Source organism: Malus sylvestris, chromosome 15 (assembly GCF_916048215.2).
Source record: "Malus sylvestris chromosome 15, drMalSylv7.2, whole genome shotgun sequence".
Classification (NCBI taxonomy): domain Eukaryota; kingdom Viridiplantae; phylum Streptophyta; class Magnoliopsida; order Rosales; family Rosaceae; genus Malus; species Malus sylvestris.
Window position 1 is genome coordinate 45,253,750 of NC_062274.1, and position 22,851 is coordinate 45,276,600.

Genomic DNA, 22,851 nt, shown 5'->3' on the forward strand with positions numbered 1-22,851 from the left:
AGTGGCATATATTCGCGCCCTCCCCCCGCGCGCACAATACAGCGCGAATCTTCGGTCCACCGACTCCACCCAAAATGGCAAAAACGAAGGGAAGATAGGAAAATTCGAAATGGCGTCAAAATTCCGCCTACACAAGAAAAAACACACGCTAACGTCGACGCGGCAAAATCCGACTGCAAATCTCCCAGCAAAACCCCAAAGCCCTGCTCCTCCTCCTCTCTCCTGTTTCATTTGCATGCTCGCCTACTTGCAATTTCACCAAATCCACAGCTTCTCTTCCTCCGAATTCCAATTCACCTGCTTTCTTTTGTTTTGTTGATCTCCGCAATCTCCAATCTCCAATGGAGAATTCTGAGGCCCACGCGTTGGGGCTCACTGATCGCCGGCCGGCCGCTCTCGGAAACTTCCGAGTCCTCCCTGACGACCTCATCTGCGATATCCTGGAATACCTCTCTCCTCGCGACGTCGCTCGCCTCGCTTGCGTCAGCAGGTTCCCGTTTGAATTTTGAATTTTGAATTTTGAGACTTTGATTTGCATTTGGATATGAAATGTTTCTGTTATGAATTGAAGTTATCGTTTTGGTATTTGATTTTTGTTTAGTCGAATTTTATTGGATTTTTGTATGTTGGTGGTTTGTATTGATTACTTTATGGAATTGATTATATCTTCTGGGAAATTTGGTATATGCAGTGTGATGTACATACTGTGCAATGAAGAGCCTCTTTGGATGAGTTTATGCCTCGGTAAAGTAAATGGTCCGCTTCAGTATAAGGGCTCGTGGAAAAAGACGGCACTGCATTTGTATGAATCGGAGTTTATGCTGTGCTTTTCGATTAACTGTATATTAGTTTTTTCAGAATTTGAGTCTGAGTTGTTGTGTTTTTGGATGCAGAGAGAATGTACCATATGAATGCGACGAGGCTGGCAGAAAACCACTTTATTTTGATGGTAATGGATGTTGTCTTTCGAATACAAGTCCTCTTTTATTCTCTTCTATTGAAAATCTTCTCAAGATGATGTCTTTTATAATTTCCCGCTGATGGTTTTAGTCATTTCCTATTTACTTTCTGCAGGATTCAACTCCTTGTTCTTGTACAGAAGATTATACAGGTGCCATACCACATTGGATGGTTTTTCTTTTGAAGATGGGAATGTGGCAAGGACGAAGAACCTCGCTATAGAAGACTTCTGTCGTGACTATGATGGGAAGAAACCGGTACAGTGATGAATGATGTTGATTCATTGTTTAATTCATAATTTAGATTGAATTATAACACGCTGGAAGAAATAGTTATATTTTCTTCCCATTGATTATATGTGGACATATTCTTCTGTTAAAACTTAAATCATAGTTTTAGATTTGAGAAAGAAGGATGCCATATCAAATAAATGAATAAAGGTCGTACCCAGTGCACAAGGCTCCTGCTTTACGCAGGGTCTGGAAGAGGTGAATGTCTGCTAGCCTTACCCCCATTTATGGAGAGGCTGCTCCCAAGTCTCGAACCCGAGACCTACCGCTTATGGGCGAAGGCACTTGCCATCGCACCAAGTGCGACCTCTAAAAAAAGGTCGTACCCAGTGCACAAGGCTCCTGCTTTACGCAGGGTCTGGGAGAGGTGAATGTCGGCTAGCCTTACCCCCATTTATGGAGAGGCGACCTCTATATCAAATAAATGAATAAATGGAGAAATATTTTATTTTCTACTTAAAAATAATAATATCCTATTCGTATTGCCACCACCGACCATTAACACTTTGCCACACCATACTCCCCCTACTGCTCATTCTACCATATCCACACCCTTCCATTACCATTCCCTCAGCATCACCAGCATATTGTACAATACTAACACCTTTCTATAACTTACCATGCCACCATTGTCATTACCATAATACAACCACTACAGTTGATTTCACTATCAACCTGCCACATCAAGTGGAAAAGGAACCAATAAACCTCTTTACAACCTTTAATCACCAGCACCTCTATGCCTGATTTTTCCATGCTTCTGTTTTCACAGCTTAAAAATATCCACTCTCCCCCAACAACCTAAAGTTTCCCACCACGCTCATTTGATTCACAAGTTTGTACACATGGTGCCAAAAGTTTCATATTTTGAGTGTGGTCATTATTTTGTTTGTGTTCTCTATGGTATTGATTTTATTCTGGGAGAATAAAAGGGAAACCGGAGATGAAAACCTGGGGTTGTCCAAATTTGACCTTTTTCCTATGCTTGATGGTCTTGTACTATAGAGAATTTTAAGTTGCAAATTGGTAGTCAAGATTAGCATGCTGTTTATTCTGTACATATAGACTGGTTTTAAGTTATTCACATAGGTCAGTGCCAAATATTACCAGGTTTTGCTCACGGGATTAGCTGATGCTTGGCCTGCAAGGCATACATGGACATTTGACCAGTTATTGCAGAAATATGGAGATACAGCTTTCATAATTTCTCAAAAGAGTGCTCGCAAAGTCTCAATGAAATTCAAGGATTATGTTTCATACTTGAAAATTCAACATGATGAGGATCCCCTATATATTTTTGATCACAAGGTGCTCAATGGTTCTGTGTTTATGTTTGAGTATACTTTTGGATTATTTTGTTTTTTTATCTAATGTAACTTCTTTGTTAAGCAGTTTGGAGAGGTTGCACCTGCTTTGTTGAAAGATTACAGTTTACCTTGTCTATTTCAAGAGGACTTTTTTGATGTTTTAGATGGAGATAAACGACCTCCTTTTAGGTGGCTCATTATTGGGCCACAGAGGTCTGGTGCCTCTTGGCATGTTGATCCAGCTCTGACCAGTGCTTGGAACACACTGTTAGTAGGCCGTAAGAGGTAAAATTCAACTTTTTTCTCAAAAGCTCATGTATTTAAGAATATATCGTTACTTATGCTTGTGTTAGTTGGGGACATGGATTTAGTATAACTTTTGCATTTTGTGTAATTACTGATTTGTTCTACTTCTTCGTCATTCGAGCTCCTCCACTAGTTCAATGCTGTTTCTAAATTTATATCAATTACCTAGTCTCCTTTTTGCTTGCCTGTTGTCCAGGTTGAATTTGATTTAATTCTCCCCACTCCTCCCAAGTTCTCCTCACTCTTACAGTTAATGGATAGGATAGGTCATTATCGTATACCTAAAACATGAGGCTAATGCTAACCTGGAAAAAGTTGAGAATATCGTCAACGTATTTTGCTAATGCATCCATAAACTACGTACTTTCTGTCATCATGATTATTCCACCATACATCATTCCCAAATCATCTGAATAATGTATTTTTTTCTCTTCTTTTTTTTTTTTTTTTTTTTTGCCTGTTTGGAATTAAATTATTGAGGTCAAGATTGTATTTTGTGAAGGTGGGCCCTGTATCCTCCAGGAAGAGTACCGCTAGGTGTTACGGTACATGTAAACGAAGAAGATGGTGATGTCAATATTGAAACTCCATCTTCACTGCAGGTATTTTATTCAGCTATTCTAATCCTCTATGATTTTTCATATTTTCTGTTGTGGTTTTTAAGTTGCTGTTATTGGTTCCTTTTTATGTGTTCCAGTGGTGGCTAGATTTTTATCCACTTCTTGCTGATGAAGACAAGCCAATAGAGTGTACCCAAGTTCCGGGGGAAACTATTTTTGTTCCAAGTGGATGGTGGCATTGTGTCTTAAATCTGGAACCAAGTATTGCTGTTACCCAGAACTTTGTAAATCCCAAAAACTTTGAATTTGTGTGTTTAGATATGGCACCTGGTTATCGTCATAAGGGAGTTTGCCGTGCTGGATTACTTGCACATGAAGAAGGAATTTCGGAGAATGATTCTATTATCTCTGATCCGATTAGGAAAAAGAAGAGAGTGAGAACTCTCGAACCTGGAGAAAAGAATGCTGATGCTGCCTCTAATGACCGTAATGTACCACAAGGAAGTTACCAGGGTTTTTCTTATGACATCAATTTCTTAGCCATGTATCTGGACAAAGAGAGAGATCACTACAACTCTCCTTGGAGCTCGGGCAATTGCATAGGACAAAGAGAAATGAGAGAATGGTTATTTAAGCTTTGGTGTGGAAAACCAGGAATGAGAGACTTAATCTGGAAGGTACTTCTACTTATTAGCCTATTCTTCATGCTTTCCTAATTGAATTTTATGTAAATTAGTGAAGTGGTTGCTGGTAATCTATATTTAAAGTCTAGAAGACAGATAACAGGATTTTCTACATGGGTTTTAATTTCTTAAGTGGTGGATCCTTTGCCAGTGACATCTATTCCCCTCCACAGTCCGTAACTATCTTACTTGCACTTTTTCAACTGTAGTAAACCACTTTGTGCTTAAAAAAAGCTGTTCACTATTTTGTCTCTTGTGAGCTTCTTGTTTCAGTTAATTTCTTGAAAGGTGCACTCCAATTTCTTTTCTTTTACTTTTTATTAGAATTGTGATTATTTCTTGCTGTGAATTTCAGGGAGCTTGTCTTGCATTAAATGCAGGGAGATGGTCCGAATGCCTGGCAGAAATTTGTGCATTCCATAATTTGCCTTCTCCAGCAGAAGATGAGAGGCTTCCTGTTGGCACTGGTAGCAATCCTGTAAGTTAAATTTATCAAAGTGGCAAATTTTTGCATATATATATGTCTGCTAATGTCTTCATTTATGGAGTGAATATATTGTTCCAATATTGTTGATAGTATCTTGGACTCATAATTTAACTCTCTCTCTCTCTCTCTCTCTCTCTCTATATATATATATATATATATATATATATATATTTTTTTTTTAAAGAGAAACAATGTTAAAAGTGTGAAATCTTTGTCCAATGCGTGGATGAGGAATCCATAATTGAATTACATGGAGCTAGAATAACATACGATCTGACAAAAAGACTTAAGCAAACACAATCTGTACCACTAAATTTAAACTTCATTTTCCAATAACAACAACAACAACAACAACAAAGCCTTTTCCCACTAAGTGGGGTCGGCTATATGAATCCTAGAACGCCATTACGCTCGGTTTTGTGTCATGTCCTCCGTTAGATCCAAGTACTCTAAGTCTTTTCTTAGAGTCTCTTCCAAAGTTTTCCTAGGTCTTCCTCTACCCCTTCGGCCCTGAACCTCTGTCCCGTAGTCACATCTTCGAACCGGAGCGTCATTCGGCCTTCTTTGCACATGTCCAAATCACCGGAGCCGATTTTCTCTCATCTTTCCTACAATTTCGGCTACTCCTACTTTACCTCGGATATCCTCATTCCCAATCTTATCCTTTCTCGTGTGCCCACACATCCCACGAAGCATCCTCATCTCCGCTACACCCATTTTGTGTACGTGTTGATGCTTCACCGCCCAACATTCTGTGCCATACAACATCGCTGGCCTTATTGCCGTCCTATAAAATTTTCCCTTGAGCTTCAGTGGCCTACGACGGTCACACAACATGCCGGATGCTTCGTATTCTATGGTTGAGATCTCCATCTAATTCTCCGTTCTCTTGCAAGATAGATTCTAGGTAGCGAAAACGGTCGCTTTTTGTGATCTTCGCTAGATTGCTCCGGTCATTAGTGTGGATAAGTATATAAATGGATAGAGATAGGAAAGCAAACACAAGATGTACGTGGTTCACCCATATTGGCTACGTCCACGGAATAGAAGAGTTCTCATTAATTGTGAAGGGTTTACACAAGTACATAGGTTCAAGCTCTCCTTTAGTGAGTACAAGTGAATGATTTAGTACAAATGACATTAGAAAATATTGTGGGAGAATGATCTCGTAATCACGAAACTTCTAAGTATCGGAGTGTAGAGTCGTCTTGACTTGCCTTATCTGTCTCATAGGTAGATGTGGCATCTTCTCTGGAAGTACTCTTCCTCCATCCAGGGGTGGTATCTTTAACTGGTGGAGATGCACAAGGTAATGTATCAATTTCACTTGAAACTTACTTGTAGTTTCAGGCTTGGTCAAGCGCGATACAAACCATGTAGTAGGAGTCCCCCAAGTCGCCGAGCTAGGGGGTCTGCTGAAAAAGGTGACAGACAAGGTAAGCAATCAGAGCTCCGACTGATTGTTCACCTTCTCCCCATCTTGCAGCAGCATGAAGGATAAAGAGAAGAAAAATGAGAAGAGATGATATGAGATACTTTTGCTTTTGAAGAAGTAACTTTCCACAGGCTTATTCTTGAACTGAGCTGGAGGGTTTTCTGGTTTCCTCCAGAGTATAAGGCCGACTGAAGAATTTGAGGGTCAAAACAAGTCCATCAAATCTAGAGTACGTTCCACCCTGCTGATATGGGATACTTTTGCTTTTGACAGAGTAATGGATGTATCGGCACGTGTGCTGTTACGCTTGTCTCCACATGCTTCCTTGTATCCTTCGCACTTGCCCTATCTGTTCCTCAAGCAAATGCGGAATCTTCCCTGGAAACATAAGATGTTGAAGATGAGTACTCGAGAGCAATGCCAGGTAAGTAATCAGGTAAGGGGTTCCAGGCAGTCAGTTCCTGGCTGGAAGCTTGATTCCAAGTGCTGACTGATTGCTCTCTTTCTCCTTGTCTTGCAGGTAAAAACAAGGCCAAAGGAAAAGACAGGGAAAAAGCATGATATGGGATACTCTTGCTTTTAACCCTGATGATATGAGATATTCTTGCTCTAGTATAGCTTGTTTGCAGAGGTATTATCGGGGGGAAAGAAAGCTGAATATTTCGAAAGGCTTCGTTGGGAGTGCCCTCTCAGATATGATGAAGGGTTGAGCATTTTTGCAGGTCTGCCTGTCCGTTGGGGATGGAGGTCGACATATATAGGAGTCTCCCTAACAAGTAGTAATGCTATTCCTTTACCCTGCTTGGTCATAGCACGGTAGTGGGAGCTGCCAGTTTCACATGTTTTAACTCTGTCAGAGCACTTTGAAAAAGTGGTCTGTGGTATCTGGCTCTCGAGATTCGGAGAACGATGCCTCTTCGATTTTTGAGAAAGCAATCATGCTGGGGGTCTGGCTCTCGAGATTCGGAGAGCAGTGTCTCTTCGATTTTGAGGAAGTAATCATGTTGGGAGTCTGGCTCTCGAGATTCGGAGGGCGGTGCCTCTTCGATTTTGGAGCAAGCAATCTTGTTGGGAGTGTTGTCTCGAATGTGAGTAAAGGTTGGGCATGTTTGCTAGTCTACCTTGCCACGAAGCACAAAGGTTGACACACAGGGACTTTCCAATTATCCAGCAATGGTACTGTTCCTTTACCCTCTCTTCGATTTTGAGAAAGTAGTCATGTTGGGAGTCTGGCTCTCGAGATTCGGAGGACGGTGCCTCTTCGATTTTGGAGCAAGTAATCTTGTTGGGAGTGTTTTCTCGAATGTGAGTAAAGGTTGGGCATGTTTGCTAGTCTACCTTGCCACGAAGCACAGAGGTTGACACACAGGGACTTTTCAATTATCCAGCAGTGGTACTGTTCCTTTACCCTTGTGGGTAATAATATGGTAGCAATACCTTCAAAATTTATGTGTCTAAACTTTGTTAGTGCTGTTTCTTTGCTATTCTTTTACCTTTCTTGGTCAGAGCGATGTAGTGGGAGCTGCAAGCTTCACGTGCTCAACTTTGGCAGAGAACTTTGGCAAAGTTATCTGTGGTACCCATGAGCTATTGTTGCGTGTGGGAAGTGGGTGATTGAACAGTAAGATTCATGTGCTTTCTACTTCACCAGAATTCTTCGACAGAATGCCCATAATTTTTGCAAAGCTGAGTGTGTGTGTGACAGGTGCTGACAAGGCTAGAAAAGTAGGTGCCTCTTCGATTTCTGAGATCGGCCCTCGTGGTCTCTGAGCAGCCCAACTTTTGAGAAAGCGAGCGCCTCTTCGATTGATTCGGAGAACGATGCCTCATCGATTTTTGAGAAAGCAATCATGCTGGGGGTCTGGCTCTCGAAGATTCGGGGAGCAGTGTCTCTTCGATTTTTGAGAAAGTAATCATATTGGGAGTTTGGCTCTCGAGATTCGGAGGGCGGTGCCTCTTCGATTTTGGAGCAAGCAATCTTGTTGGGAGTGTTTTCTCGAGTGTGAGTAAAGGTTGGGCATGTTTGCTAGTCTACCTTGCCACGAAGCACAGAGGTTGACACACAGGGACTTTCCAATTATCCAGCAATGGTACTGTTCCTTTACCCTCTCTTCGATTTTTAAGAAAGTAGTCATGTTGGGAGTCTGGCTCTCGAGATTCGAAGGACGGTGCCTCTTCGATTTTGGAGCAAGCAATCTTATTGGGAGTGTTTTCTCGAATGTGAGTAAAGGTTGGGCATGTTTGCTAGTCTACCTTGCCACGAAGCACAGAGGTTGACACACAGGGACTTTCCAATTATCCAGCAGTGGTACTGTTCCTTTACCCTTGTGGGTAATAATATGGTAGCTAGACCTTCAAAATTTATGGGTCTAAACTTTGTTAATGCTGTTTCTTTACTATTCTTTTACCCTTCTTGGTCAGAGCGATGTAATGGGAGCTGCAAGCTTCACGTGCTCAACTTTGGCAGAGAACTTTGGCAAAGTTTTCTGTGGTACCCATGAGCTATTGTTGCGTGTGGGAAGTGGGTGATTGAACAGTAAGATTCATGTGTTTTCTACTTCCCCAGAAGTCTTCGACAAAATGCCCATAATTTCCGCAAAGCTGAGTGTTCCAATAGCTAAAAAAAATTCACACTAATGAAGAATAATGATAAGGTCATGAATACTATTGGATCTGCTAGTCAACTAAGCTGTGGGAGGAGGTAGCATATAATTTAAAGGAAGGTTCAGGATTGGATCACTAGATCTAAACCAAGCTCTGACCAATTGAGTTCTATTTTGAGCATTCTCAAGTTTGAAGACACTTAACCCCTTCAAGCAGTCAGTAATTTTGTACCTGTCATATGAGATAATACAACCAATGGCTAGTCATGTCCTGACAGAAGAAAGCAGTTAGCAGTAGGCCTCAGAGCATATTAGAGTAGCCATGGGAAGCCAACCACATTACTGGAGATCTATTTCCTGTAAGCATTAATACGAATAATTTCACGAAAGTTACCACTAGGGTGGCCAGCTGAGGAGATCATAGATTATGATAGATGAGAAATCGTATTGAGGAAGGACCAAACTTACTATTATTAATTTTCTCGTTTCATTAGAGTTGTAGTTAGATTTTGAGTTCATATAGTTCTAGGGTATTACATGACAATGTATGTGATCAGTATTAGGGAAATAGATGATTCTGTCCAGCCTGGGTGGGCAGCTGAAGGGATCAGAGATTATGATAGATGAGAAATCATATTAAGGGAGGACCAAACTTTCTATGTTAAATTTTCTCGATTCATTAGTCACAGTTAGTTTTTGAGTTCATATAGTTCTAGCCTTCTAGGGTATGAAAAAAAAAAGTATGTGATGAGATTTGCTAAATAGATGATTGTGTCCAGCCTGCGAGCGGTATTCCATAAAGATTCTCTCCTTATTTCTCTTAATTGTTTCCAACAGGTTTATCTCTTGAGCGACTGTGTAGTCAAAATTTTTGTTGAAGAAGGGCTGGAAACGTCACTCTATGGTCTGGGCACAGAGGTACTATTTTTCTTTTAATTATTTTCTTGCAGCATTTTTGACATACATCTAACATTTTAGTGCCCCATTGCAGCTAGAGTTTTACAATCTCCTATGCAAAGTCAATTCCCCTCTGAAAAATCACATGCCTGATGTTTTGGAAAGTGGGATCATTTATCTTGAGAATGGAGTTTACAGAATTGTACCATGGGATGGCAACACGGTTCCTGATGTGATTGCCAGATGCAATCTTATTCCTGAGAAGTTCGATGTAGATGGTTGTCCTTGTCCTTTTGGTGTATGGAGTAAAAAACAATTTAATTACAGAAGGGCTGGGATGCCAATACATGAAACTGTCAGCTCACCTGAATGCTCAAGAATATGGCCATATCTTATAACAAAACGATGCAAAGGAAAAATATATGCAGAGTTGTAAGTGAATTTAGTGTATAAGTTCCTTCTTGTAGTTCAACTTCTTCTATTTAGAGGATACACAGCACAGCTCTTTAATTGGCCTTGTTTTATTTCTAACTTTGCAGAAGAGATACCATATCATTGGAAGACGCACTGAACTTAGCATCCTTTCTGGGAGAGCAGCTCCGTAACCTCCATCTCTTGCCCCGGCCACCTCTTAGTGTCTCAACTTTCTCAGATATTGAACCAGAAATAGATATGCCCTTATCTAATGGTTGTATGGAGGCTGTTCCTGATAAATCAAAAATTCCAGCTGAATGGAATATTTTCATCAGGACTCTAATGAGGAAGAAGGATGTCTCAAGCCGCTTGGTTAAATGGTATATTATCTAGTACCTCTTGATAATATACAACTCTGTACCTTATTTACGTACCTGTTTTGATATACTGCTCCATACATGAATGCTGTGTTTATGATAGAGTTTGTTTCCGACAGTAGCATCTATACTAATATATAAAACCAAAGATCTCTTGCAACATAATACATCATAGTAAACGAAAAAACGAATATTAACTTTTGACCTTCCATGGAAGGTATCATGTGGTGAACTCAAAATGCGTCTCAGAGAACTAGACCATTCTTGTTTACCCCGAAAAACAGAGAGAGAAAAATTTATTTTTTGTAGAGGTGTCCTAACAGGTCAGATTGTTGTAGATGCTAGGTCTTGTCAATTATGTCATACTTTAACTAGAAGATTCTCATTTCATAGCCTTAGTATTCTCATTTCATAGCTTTAGTTAATCAGTTGTGATAGGTTGTGACTGTCATACCATACGTCATTGTAGTAGATATAGTTGGTTTACATTGATAGATAGTCCAGAAAAGGTTGAGTGGCTGGATTCTCTCAAAAGATTGGGATTTTTATTAGATATTCAAGGTGAAGGTATTGACTCTTGGTGTGATTATCAATAGCCAGAGTAAGTGTGTGGTGTTTCAATAAAGTCTTTCACTTGCAGTTGAGAGTAATGTGCTAAAGCACATTGCATTTTTATGCATCGTACATCCAGAGTTATATTTCTTACACATGCCACACGTGTTCTTGTTTCATGTTTGTGCTTTGTTTCATTGTGTGTATTTTTGGGCATTAGTGCTCCTGTGTATATGTTTGATGTCTTGAAATGTTGCAGAACTGGGTTTTACTTACTGAGAGATTTTTTTTCGAATCTATTGTTCTTCAGTAAGAGGTCGCACTTGGTGTGATGGCAAGTGCCTTCGCCCATGAGCGGTAGGTCTCGGGTTTGAGACTTGGGAGCAGCCTCTCCATAAATGGGGGTAAGGCTAGCCGACATTCACCTCTCCCAGACCCTGCGTAAAGCGGGAGCCTTGTGCACTGGGTACAACCTTTTTTTTTATTGTTCTTCAGTACATGTAGTGGTGGTCAAATGTATTTATTTAGTGTAATCTGAGCTCCAGTATGTTTTAAACATGGTATGAGATTATCTTACAGGGACAGCTGTTAAGTATCTGAGTTTCAATATGCAGGGGAGATCCAATTCCTGCCACACTAATAGAGAAAGTCGATGAATACTTACCAGATGATTTTGCCAAGTTGCTTCACATATTTGAGGTTTCTACCCTGTCCCACCATTTAATAAACATGTCAAGATCAATTTCAATTTTATAATAATTTAACGTAGATCACAATCTTTCAAGACCATACATATGCTTGGTCTGATTTGACCATTTACGGTTTCAGGATGAAAATGGCTTAAACAAAGTGGGTAAACTTTGTTCCTGGATACACTCAGATATCATGGATGACAACATTCACATGGAACCGTGTGGTGCTAATTCTTGCTTGATTGAGAACACCAAAGACAATGGTCTGGTAACCAATGGTTCAGTGAATGGAAATGGCAACAGTGCAGGGACTGAGTCATGGCGTCCTAGCCACATTCTTGATTTCAGTGATCTTTCTATAGGTTGGTATTTATTTATTGAATTAATTTTCCATGTGTTGCTTTATGCTTGTGTCATTGCATTAGTACTTAAATTATATGTTGATTTCTTTTATTAACTTTTCCATGGTTAATCTCTTTTTATGAGTTGCAGTTTTGGAATTTGTATGTGTTTATTTTAGTTTTCCGCTTTATTATTTACTATGCGGAGATGCCGGTTATTTTTACTATGCACGTAGTTATCCTTGTTTATAATCTTCAAATTATATATATTTGTAAAGTATCATACACTTAGTACACATCTTCAATTGGCTTTGCTGATATGATGTTTCGGCTTGTATGTAACTGTTTTCAAATTGATTCTTTTATTTCCCCTTGCAGGTGACCCCATTTTTGATATAATACCCATATACTTGGATATATTTAGAGGTGATACGCATCTCCTTAAGCGGCTTTTAGAAAGCTATAAAGTTCCTTTAGTGAGTGGAGAATCACAGAATAAGTCTGTTAAGGGTGGAGACAAGTTTGGACGGCTATCCTACCATGCGATGTAAGTAATAACCCTCGTATATGCTTGCTTATGCTGTTTTATCAATTTAGTTGGAAATATATCATATAATGTTTTAGGCATTTTCTGTGGTATACTGTATACATCATCCATGTGCTATTCAAACTGTGAGGAAAGTTACGCAAAAGGTATGCAGTGCCTTGGATGTAAAGCTAAGGAAAATTACATTCTGAACAGATATACCCTTTTAAAAAGCAAAATTACATTCTGAACATTAGCAGTCAAATTTGCCAATCCAATGTTATATTTTAAGTTCTTACATCCAATCTCTGTTCATGTTTCGTATCAGTATCGTCAATTGGTCATTGTTCTGTCAAGCTTGCATTGATGTCTATGTTTTATCCACTTTGGTGCAAAATGTTGCCCAAACAATGACGGTGGTTGAATTTATTTTGGATGGTTTCATTTGTGTAGGTGCTACTGTATTATGCATGAAGAGAATGTGTTGGGAGCTATTTTTAGCATCTGGAGCGAACTCAAGACGGCAAAGACATGGGAAGAAGTTGAGCAAGCGGTGTGGGGAGAGTTGAATAATTACAAAGGTTTCCCTGGTTTATCTTCCACTTAGCATTGACTGTTGCTAGTTTATTGTTTTATCACTTCATAAGGTCCAAATAATGCGTACAATCATGATACCATGTAAGCAGAGGCCAATGTACCCCCATTTTTATATGTGATCAACCAAGTTTCATGTTTAACTCCCGCTAAACCGAAGGTTAGTTGGTGTTATATTTAAATGCTCAAGGAATCTTAGTTATAGGCCTATACGTGGATGCAAATTTCGTACGTAATTGAATTGATGAAATTTAGACTACAAAAAAACAAATACTATTAGCATAATTGACGAACACAGAAAAACAGGAAAGCATTTGCCAAAGAATCTTCGATGCTTAAGTCAGAAAAGTCATTTGAGAAAAAATAGAACTAGAGAGAGCTTTGAATAGTTAGTTTCCTATTTGACTTGGCTATTTATAGACATAAACCCTAGTAAGCAGCTGGCAGGGGAGGTTGCAGGCCATACTAGGCAGATCGTAACGTTCTGCTAGTGACGGTGCAGACCGATCTCCACAATCTTACTAACTAGTAGTCCTAAAGATCCCTGTTGGTAAGAGCGCAAGCGTGCCGGACACCTTAAGGGAGACTTTAAAGAGTCGGCTTCCTGCCACCATTGGGCTGGATATGGCCCGATGGCAGGACATATCATGGGCCCGAAGCACCTTTGAACGTTGAAGGCCCAAAGGATTAATTCTCACAAGACATACAGGTGCCACAGTCCCTCATAAAGGGCAAACAGATGCCACGTTCCCTGGAGTGATTCGTGGTCTGTTCATGATGTCAAGGGTAAAACCATCATAGCGAGCATATAATCCATGTGTCCTCTTATTGGATGTGGTTAATATGTGTATCCATAAATGCCCTCACATATGCTTGCATTTAAGTAGGAAACAAAGGGAGATGTAGGTTCTACTTGCATAGGAATTTTCTTCCAATACAAACTAAGTTTTCATGTCTTGGTAGTAAAATGTGTTCTTTTTAATTTTCCCACAAGGATTTAGTATTGAGGAGATAAACCTTACCTTACTTGAATTCTCACAAAATTCCGTACTTTAAAAATTCAGGCTTTGTGAGGAGAAGAATTCAGAGAAAATCTCAGTAAGAAATTTTCCCCCCTTTCTTCTTCCTTCCTCGATTACATAATGCATTACGGCTCAGCAGGGGGCTGCCCTCTGGTCTACCTCTCGAGCCCGGAGCTGCTGTTGGCTTTACCCAACTTGGGAAGGAAACTGGACCCGATTGGGGATGTGCTGCTTGCTAGAGCGCGGAAGGGCGCACGGGCAGGGGTTACAGGTGCGGGTTGCCTGGAGCGGGTAGGGCCGGTCCAATCAACTAATAAATTAGGGTGCGTTTGTTGCACCGGACTATCTCGGATTGGACTAGCTTTAGGGACTAAGTTGGACTGGGTTAGACTAGACTAAGTTGGACTGTCTTAGTGAAGCGTTTGATGCAGTGTTGGACTAAACAACAGGATAACAACAAATTCTAATATTATATTTTTTTTATTTATATTTTATTAATATTTTATATTATTTAATACATATTTAGTAATATTTTATTACTTCCACTGTCTATTTGCTTTTTCATTCTGAAACCACCCATCTCCATTTCTTCCTAATTTTGCACCGACCCTCTCCCTCTCTTCGTCTTTTTCTTTTCCTTTCCACTCTCTCCCTCAAAACAGCGTCATTCATCACCCCCTTTTGTTCTCTTTTTTTTTTTCCCTTTCCTTTTCTTTGCTATTGTGATTCCTCTAAAGACCGAGGTGAACGCTAAGCCGAGGGAGGATGACGACGAGCCCGAAGAAGGAGAGATCGTCGGCATCCAAGACTCGGAGTCGTCGAAGCCTTCGAAGGGAATTGCGCCGCAGTCTCACGCCCTGGAGCACTCCTGGACCTTCTGGTTCAATAGCCCTGCCGCAAAGTTCGCCAAGTCCAAGCAGGAGGATTGGGGCAGCTCCATCGGCCCGATCTACACCTTCATTACCGTCGAGGAGTTCTGGAGGTTAATTTCTTTCTTTTCATGTGGTTTTGGGTTTAATTTTGTTTGGTTGGTAGGAAAACTGAGAAAAGATTGAATTTTTGCGTTTGTTATGTGCTTGCTGTAGTTTGTGATAGAACAAATTTGGCCATTTTTTGGTGGTGGAAGAACCCTCGCAGGAAGGAGGAAGAAGCCCAGAACTCACAGAAGGGTTCTCAGGGAGGAGGAAGAAGCCGGTCTTAGCAAGTCCCATGGTTTGGGGAGTGCCTCGCTAAGAACCTTTAAGATGGCCTCTAGTCCACACGAGTCCCCTTTAGTCCCACTTAACTTAGTCCCATCACCTATCAAACATGGGACTGTAGTCCAATCCAGTCCAGTCCCTCCTAAGGAGGTGAAACAAACGCCCCCTTAAGGTCTTATGCGCATCTTCTGAGATTTTTTTCCCTTTTGGACAAAAAATTTAAACCAAATACTGTAATGTTTCAACATGTAAAGTTGATCTACAATCACGAGCATACTTCACTCCACCTAAAAACTAACTTTAACAATTATCATCCCAAAATTGTCCCTAATTTATATAAAGTGAAGCGACAAGGATAATCTGTGCACGATAGAAATCTAGTTGAGTATGGATTACACCGGCAGAAAAGAGTACATCTACCTAACTCAATAAATGTTTGGGGCACACCTCTTTTTACTTCTCATACGACTGTCAGATCAAATGAATTAAAAAATATCAAATGACAGAAATTAACAAAAGTGTGTAAGATCCCAATCGGGGTATAAGCATTAGATTTTACCTTGAACAGAAAAATAAGATAAAGGGAAAATGCAGCCACAATTATTAATGACTTATAAAAAGCTCCAATATATTAATAAAACGGAAGTTCTAGTGAAAATTCCAATTACCTCAACAGCAATAGAGCAAAAACTTTAAGCAGTCATCAAGTAGCACAAAAACTGGAAAACAACACACTAACATCCATCTTTCAACTTTAACAAAACTTAGATGACTCGAGCACAAATCTATGCCGCAATAGATGGCTTTGAAGCAGCAGAGAGCCTGGACCTCTTCTTGGCCAGGCTCTCACTTCGGCGATCCCTCTGCTCCTTCAATCTTGATGCAAGGAGCTTCTGGTACTCAGCAGCCTCAGACTTGGCCTTTGCAACCCTCTTCTTCTTGTCTGCAATTCTAGCTCTCTTCCTTTGCAGGGTCAATGGAGTGACCAGTCTCTGGATCTTGGGGGCCTTGCTGACCTCCTTACCTGCGGAACCAGATGGGATAACCAAATTGAATCAAACCAAACAACTTAAAATGTAACAAATTACAATACCAAGATTGCTTATGAATCCAACAGTCTTAAAGGTACAAAATTTAAGTACCACCAGAGGACAGGAAAAGACATTAACTACATCTATACCATTTGTAGATTCTTATAATATGTAAGTCAACAAACAATAATTTTCTAGTTAAGGATTCAAAGGCATTCTTTAGAGAATAGTTTCCTAAGATAAGAATACTGGCAGTTTGTCAAACACATGAGATACAGTATGACGATGCATCAAAGTGTACAGTTTAAGAAGCCAAATCGCCCAAACATGAGCAAACAGAATGGCAACAACTAAGAAAGCTTACCTTTTTTGTTTGTGAATGTTCTACGGTATGTGTTGACATACTTGCGAACATCATCTTCTTTTGAGAGGTTAAAGAGCTTGCGGATCTTAGATGCCCTCTTGGGACCTCTCATCCTAGGCTTCTCAGTGTCGGTCAAACCAGGAAGGTCATTGTCACCCTTCTTCACAATGACCAAGTTCAAAACAGAGAGGTCGGGGCTGACAATGCATCCACGCACAGACTTCCTCCTCCTCTCACCATTTCTCCTTCCATAACCACGGAAGCAAGGAGTTCCTGACCAAATAAATTTACCAGGTTAGGAAAAATGAAGACAAGCTTCTGGGAAATTTATTCATGAATGGAACAAATACTGATTTTAAGCATGAGTTTCTAACAACCTCTGTGGAGCAAGAGGCGAACACGTCCAGGGGTCAACACTCCCTGCTTCATGGGGAAACCTTGCTTGTCACAGCCTCCCATGATCTTGAAAACATAGCCCCTAAATTCCTGTTTCACAAATAATAGCCATTCAAAAAACTTGAAACCCAAATGAAGAAACACGAAAAAGACAGAAAAAAAGTGCAAGTTGTATACCTCTCCAAGAGCATCTCCGCTGACCTCCTGGGAGATTCTCTTGTCAAAAAAGGCACGCCTACACAATAGCAGAAGCAAATAAAATAACAAACTTTGCCCAGTGAAATAACTAAACAACTGCTAATTTAAAATATACAAGCCAAAATCTAAGCAAACTGTTTCTGGGAAGAATCGGAAATAAAATGCAACATTCAAATCAAAGTTAAAAATTTCAAACCCTAGCGTTCACAAAAAAAAAAAAATTCACAACAAATCCGAAATACAAGGCAAACATTCAAGACCAAATCTAAACAAAAAGCAACCCAATAATCAAATTCAACAAATGCAACAAATATCAGAAGTGCAAAGCAAATATTCAAGGCGTTCAAGCTAGAAACAAAACATACTCAAATCGTTGAAAACAGCGGTACAAAAAATTAAAATCATGGATAAAATTGCATAAAAAATCACATCATTTCAAGAAAACCCAGAAGAAAAAAGGCGTTACAGTTTGTGGTCATCGTCGATTTCGAGCTTCTTCTGGCACCCAGTGGTGGGGTTGGCGATGTTGAACTGCACAGTAAACAGGGATTAGGAGTCAGCGAAAACGGAGAAGGAAGAAGGAGAGAGAGGAAAAGATGGGAATTAGGTGGGGAGAGAAACCTTCATGTTTGGGTCTCAGATTGCAGAGGCGGCCGCGCAACCGAGAGAGAAGGAAGATCGGCGGAAACTATATTGCGCTCTCTCGCTTGCTCTAGGGTTTTGAGTGGCGAGTGATGGGCATTTTATACTCTGGAGTTTTGTGTGGTTTGTGGGGTTTAATGCGACGCTGTCGCAATATTTGGGATGAAGGCCCAAACTTTTGTAGCGGCTAATGGAAATTGGACTCAGCTCATTTGCATTACAAGCCCAATAAGCGATATTCTAAAATTTTAGGGTTTTTATTTTTTCCCAAAAAAAAAAAAAAAAAACCCAGACAACGATAATACTAGAACTGTTTTTTTTTTTTTTTTGGACAAGTTCATTTCATTATAAGCAAAAAAAATTACCAGTGTCTTTTGAGCAAATTCCTCTTTTGTGTTATCGAGTGATAGTTGTAGATATCGCTTGGTCTCGTGGACTTGTGATATTCTTGTATAGGCTTTCCTCTCATTTCGGGTTTATCTCTCGTTGTCAACCAAAAAAACATTATTAGTGTTTAAATAGTCATGTGTAAACTAGAGATAGAAATTTAGTACGCTATGTTGGATTAGTGTTTAAATATTCAAGTAATTCCTTTGTTAGGTTGCAAACTCCAATTATATAATATACATGAGTTATCTTTGAAAAAAATATATGTATCTAATATCCAACATACATCTATACAACTTAGAACAAGAGCATACTTCATATCAAATATTATATAAGCAAAAGTGCTATTGTTCTGTCATTAAAACCAAAAAACTCATCATCCGCCTATCATGTATTAATATTTTTCTCATCACTTTGACATTTTCCGCTACCAACTGAAATTTTTGTAACATTAGAATTGTGATACATCATCATTTGAAATCATCCATATTATCATATTGGGTATAAATCATACTATAATAAGATTTTCTTAGTTGTTTTGCGGGTCGTCCCCACTAGAAATTTGTTTTAGCTCCGTTCTAGATTAGGCTTATGCCTTATGCACTTATTGTAATTAGTGAAGGACTCGTAAACTTTTAGATGGAGCACATAAGAAGTTAGGCTTATGCATTTTTATAAATTCACCAACTGAAAATATAAACATAAGGCATTACGCGAAAGAAAAGAACACGCAAGAAGTTCTATTATCCCTTTTCTCTTTCTCACGTTTTTTATTTTTTTTTTTTGGTGTTAGCCACACATCCATTTATTTCTCACATCCATTTTTAATACTTTTTAATTCATTAAACCCGATGATTAAAAATTTAAAAAGTCGTGTAGAAGGTAGAAAGAGGTACATAAATAAAACTGCTTGTTTTTTCTCTCTAATTTTGCTCTACAACCAGACATTTTTTTATTAAAAGAATGTGTATGTCTTGCACATTTGCATTATGATACTGAAGTTTACTCATAGAGCTCTTTCTTTTTTATTGCATAGAATCGGGTTGTACTCTTGGACATTTTCTTTAATTTTATTGCTCTTTCTATATAAAAAAAAAATGATAAGTCGGCGTAATTATATCAAACAACGTAACCATCACAAACCCTCTTTATTAATCATGTGGCGTTGGGATTGACCCATCTGATAAGCCCCAAAAACCACATCACCATCACAACCCCTCTTTTGATGGTTATCCTCAACTTATCGTCTATATATTGTATTGATTTATTTTCAACTCCATATTATTAAGGATTAAGTTTGGCCTCACAATGAACTGATCATAATACAGTTCAATTTCACTTCACCTTTGAGCATCGAACCAAAAATCTTTCTCTTACATGTAAAATAAAAAGAAATACTACTACACTATAATACTAAGTGACACACTTCTAGTGCACATTAGTTTTTGGGATCACCGCTATTTTTTGTCGGTGTCTTTGTAAGATAGTTACTAAAAGCCAATTTCTCTACATTTTTGTCTACTCCAAATTATATATGTATTTTACGGTGTTGAATTAAATAAATTAAACGAGAATCAAAATATATAAATAAAATATGATATGCACGAGGAGAAAACGATGTGCCGCTACCATGAACTGGTTGGTCTCAATATTTGCTCATGATATTTTTGCACATTCATATATTTTTCTCCTTCAAAAAACAACTATTTCATTACACATTTGACCATGTGAGGGTTAAGGCTCTGCAAGAACAGAAAGAAAATGTTCCAACGAACACATTGCACAGAGCAATGAGCAAAAAATATGTTCCAACGAGCACATTGCACAAAACAATGAGCAAAAAATATGTTCCACCTCACTAGAACCGACCAAGAAGGACGAGGAGATGTGAACTGAAACCAGAGTCGCTCGAAGATCAATCGAGCTTCCTTGCTCATCCAAGGGGTTCATATGGGGGAGCCCTCGAACCGAAGGGGCATTCAGTCGCTAGGTTTCTCAAGGATTCTCGTTAAACTCATCTAGTTCAAATAGACTATACAATAATTTTCCACTTTAGGGTAGTAATTTGTGTTAGCAAGTTCTGTTCTCATCAAACTTGTTTAATTAATCGTGTCAGATGACCCGATAACAATCAAACTCGTTTTCCAGTCGAATCATGTTCAAAGAAATCGTGACAAAATATAACAGCAAGTCATCTGCAACAAGTACAATATATCTGATGAAACGTATCATACAGCTGGGTTTGCCTTCAAAAACTCATAGGTAGCTACTGCTGCTAGGTAAGAAACAGAGTAACAGACGGGGGATTGGTGTCAATTTTGCACATAATACTTTTGTACATATCAATTCACAAATCAAACCTATACAAAAGCAACATACAATCTTCAGCCAAGAAGCAGTAAGCATTTCAAACAAAGGAATAGCTTTTTTCTTAAGTGCTTATGCAATAGAACTTCTAGATCATGCTAACCAAATTATAGCTTCTGAAAAATACCTAAAAGATAAGCAATTAACAACCACAGAGTTCGTCAAACCTTAACATCCCACCCAGAAAATAAAAAATAAAAAAACCTACACACCAAATCTTATTATTTTGCCTAATGATTGGGGCCTAAAAGCGCCAGCAGAAACGCCCTGTAATGCCCAGAAGTCTCCGAATGAACCGCATCATTCAACGTCTTCCCGTACTTCTTCAAATACTCCGCCTTTATAAACTGCATATCGATTTCGGCCCTCGAAACGATCACCCTCAGGAGAGTACTGTCGTCTGTCCCCAGACCCTTCATCGCCCGGTGCAAAACCTTCGCAAAGTACCTCCCGGGATGCTCCGCGCACTGCAAGATAGTCAGAAGTGCGTGCTCAAAGTACCCAGATGTCTCCTTCTTCACCGCCTTCTTCAGCGAGCTACCGTACATGTTGTGGTAGGCGGCGCTCACGGTGGCCAAGTGGGCGCTGCTCCGCCCGCTGAATATCTGCACAAACACCTTCTCATCAGTTCCCAGCCTCCTCTCCCCGGCGCGGAAGAGAGCCTTAGAGTCATGCTCCGCCGCCGCCCTGTCGACCTCCAAACCCTCGTACCGCGGCGTCGCCACGTAAGCGAGGAGGAGCTTTTTGTGGTCCCCGGAGGTGTGAAGCTCGATGTCTTGCTCGAGGTAAACCCCGAAGGCGGAGAAGTAGATGTTCTTGAAGTGGAGGATCTGAGATGGGGTTCTGGAGCAGATAACTTCGGTGGCGGCTCTGAGGTCCACGATGGCGCCTCCGGCCATAGCCTGGCGGATGATGGTGGCGTCGCGGGTTGGGGGGTCGTGCATCCAGAGGAGGACAGACTTCTTGGTGTTGCCGCTGAGCTCGGAGGAGAGGCGCTTGGCGAGGTCCTCGTGGTACATGGTTTTGTACTCCTGTTTGAGGTAGGCTCGCTGGGTGGCGTCGCGGTGGGCGAGGATGTTGATGACGGCGGATGTGTCACAGCCCAACCCTTTGAAGGCGCGGTGGAGGCTGATTGCGTCGTCCCTGGGGGTGGTTAGCACCGGCGGTACGGTCACAGAGGCCATTGGTTTTGTTTCTGCAACTAGAATCGATGAAATTTTGAGACCAAGTTTATGAATTGTGGGATTAAATTGGAAAATATTGAGATAATATAAAGAGGTGATCCACCGAATAAAGGAACAAATTTAATCTGAGAAGGAAAGGGAAGGCGAGGTCAACATGTATCAACTTTAATACACAGGTCATGCAGTCATGGAAACATGGTCATGAGTGCACGTAACCAACTTTTAGGTAGCATTCAATGCAAATTACATATAAAATTCATCGTACGCGGTGTACTAGTTTTTTTTTTTTTTTTGGAAAACACGCGTTGTAGTAGTTTAGCCTTCAGTCTAATCATGGTTGCAATTCGTTACACGCATGCGCGTACAATCGATTAACTTGAACCATATACACATTTTTGAAAATCTATTGGGACAGCGGTAATCTATAGGGATGTGCTATTCACACATCTCAAATTACTTCTCACAAATTCTTGTTAATTTTTATTCGTTGATTTTCTTCAATTCATCCAATCTGACAGTAGAAAATTAAAAAAGTGTGTAAGAAGTAAAATAAGATGTGTGGATATCACATCCCTTATCTATATATTCTCGTCGGGAGAAGGTTTTTGACTAAAATATGTCATATATGTCTTAAAGAGCAAGGTAAACAAATAGTTCAAATTTTTCTAAAAAGACAAGAAATTCAAATTCAAATTCAAATTGAATTGAATTAAAAAATAAAAGCAGATAAAACCAGTTTTCTCACCGCTTCGTATGAATTGAATTTTGTTGCTGGTTCATATTTGTTCCTATTCATTAAGATTGTTCCATATAAAAGGTTGTTACTTTTTTATAGGCATGCAATTGGCGTTTGTGGAGGAAGGGCCACATCAATAATTGGATTAGTTGTATAAAAAGACCTTGTCAGTTTCAACCTTCTTTTTTTGGGTCAAGAAAGCTTCAACTTGTTGACAATGCTGAGTAGTGGGGGCTCTCTTAATAATTGAAGACGCACGAGAAATCTCCTAATTCATTTACCCTATATATATATATATTTA

General features: G+C 39.7%; 4 protein-coding genes across 4 annotated transcripts; 2 read left to right on the forward strand and 2 right to left on the reverse strand.

Annotated features, from left to right (window-relative positions):
• The first annotated feature begins 6 nt into the window (after window positions 1-6).
• LOC126601665 (lysine-specific demethylase JMJ21-like) lies at window positions 7-13,167 on the forward strand. The gene is made up of 16 exons (XM_050268408.1): window positions 7-490; window positions 692-802; window positions 894-949; window positions 1,075-1,217; window positions 2,361-2,558; window positions 2,643-2,842; window positions 3,366-3,465; window positions 3,561-4,100; window positions 4,462-4,584; window positions 9,469-9,549; window positions 9,623-9,960; window positions 10,068-10,322; window positions 11,486-11,570; window positions 11,700-11,925; window positions 12,283-12,451; window positions 12,884-13,167. Exons 1-16 carry the CDS (start codon window positions 342-344, stop codon window positions 13,035-13,037), a joined length of 2,928 nt encoding a protein of 975 aa, XP_050124365.1. The 5' UTR covers window positions 7-341; the 3' UTR covers window positions 13,038-13,167.
• A 1,644-nt stretch (window positions 13,168-14,811) lies between these two features.
• Window positions 14,812-15,265, forward strand: LOC126601668 (uncharacterized). Its single transcript, XM_050268411.1, has 2 exons — window positions 14,812-15,028; window positions 15,132-15,265. Exons 1-2 carry the CDS (start codon window positions 14,812-14,814, stop codon window positions 15,245-15,247), a joined length of 333 nt encoding a protein of 110 aa, XP_050124368.1. The 3' UTR covers window positions 15,248-15,265.
• A 580-nt stretch (window positions 15,266-15,845) lies between these two features.
• LOC126601667 (40S ribosomal protein S6-like) lies at window positions 15,846-18,018 on the reverse strand. Its single transcript, XM_050268410.1, has 6 exons — window positions 17,856-18,018; window positions 17,701-17,765; window positions 17,214-17,271; window positions 17,018-17,126; window positions 16,641-16,913; window positions 15,846-16,269 (listed from the first exon to the last, which is right to left on the reverse strand). The coding sequence occupies exons 1-6, from the start codon at window positions 17,859-17,861 to the stop codon at window positions 16,031-16,033; spliced, it is 750 nt and encodes a 249-aa protein (XP_050124367.1). The 5' UTR covers window positions 17,862-18,018; the 3' UTR covers window positions 15,846-16,030.
• A 2,551-nt stretch (window positions 18,019-20,569) lies between these two features.
• LOC126604588 (annexin D5-like) lies at window positions 20,570-22,032 on the reverse strand. The gene has a single exon (XM_050271879.1). The coding sequence runs from the start codon at window positions 21,812-21,814 to the stop codon at window positions 20,861-20,863; it is 954 nt and encodes a 317-aa protein (XP_050127836.1). The 5' UTR covers window positions 21,815-22,032; the 3' UTR covers window positions 20,570-20,860.
• Window positions 22,033-22,851: the final 819 nt, after the last annotated feature.

Bases quoted from the DNA above. Each gene is read 5' to 3' on its own strand.
- LOC126601665 (XM_050268408.1), top strand. From the start codon at position 342: ATGGAGAATTCTGAGGCCCACGCGTTGGGGCTCACTGATCGCCGGCCG. The intron at 491-691 runs GTTCCCGTTTGA...TGGTATATGCAG, and splicing joins CGCCTCGCTTGCGTCAGCAG to TGTGATGTACATACTGTGCA. The intron at 3,466-3,560 runs GTATTTTATTCA...TATGTGTTCCAG, and splicing joins AAACTCCATCTTCACTGCAG to TGGTGGCTAGATTTTTATCC.
- LOC126601668 (XM_050268411.1), top strand. From the start codon at position 14,812: ATGACGACGAGCCCGAAGAAGGAGAGATCGTCGGCATCCAAGACTCGG. The intron at 15,029-15,131 runs GTTAATTTCTTT...TGCTTGCTGTAG, and splicing joins ACCGTCGAGGAGTTCTGGAG to TTTGTGATAGAACAAATTTG.
- LOC126601667 (XM_050268410.1), bottom strand. The intron at 17,272-17,700 runs GTAACGCCTTTT...GCTATTGTGTAG, and splicing joins ATCGACGATGACCACAAACT to GCGTGCCTTTTTTGACAAGA. The intron at 17,127-17,213 runs GTATACAACTTG...TTTGTGAAACAG, and splicing joins GCGGAGATGCTCTTGGAGAG to GAATTTAGGGGCTATGTTTT.
- LOC126604588 (XM_050271879.1), bottom strand. From the start codon at position 21,814: ATGGCCTCTGTGACCGTACCGCCGGTGCTAACCACCCCCAGGGACGAC.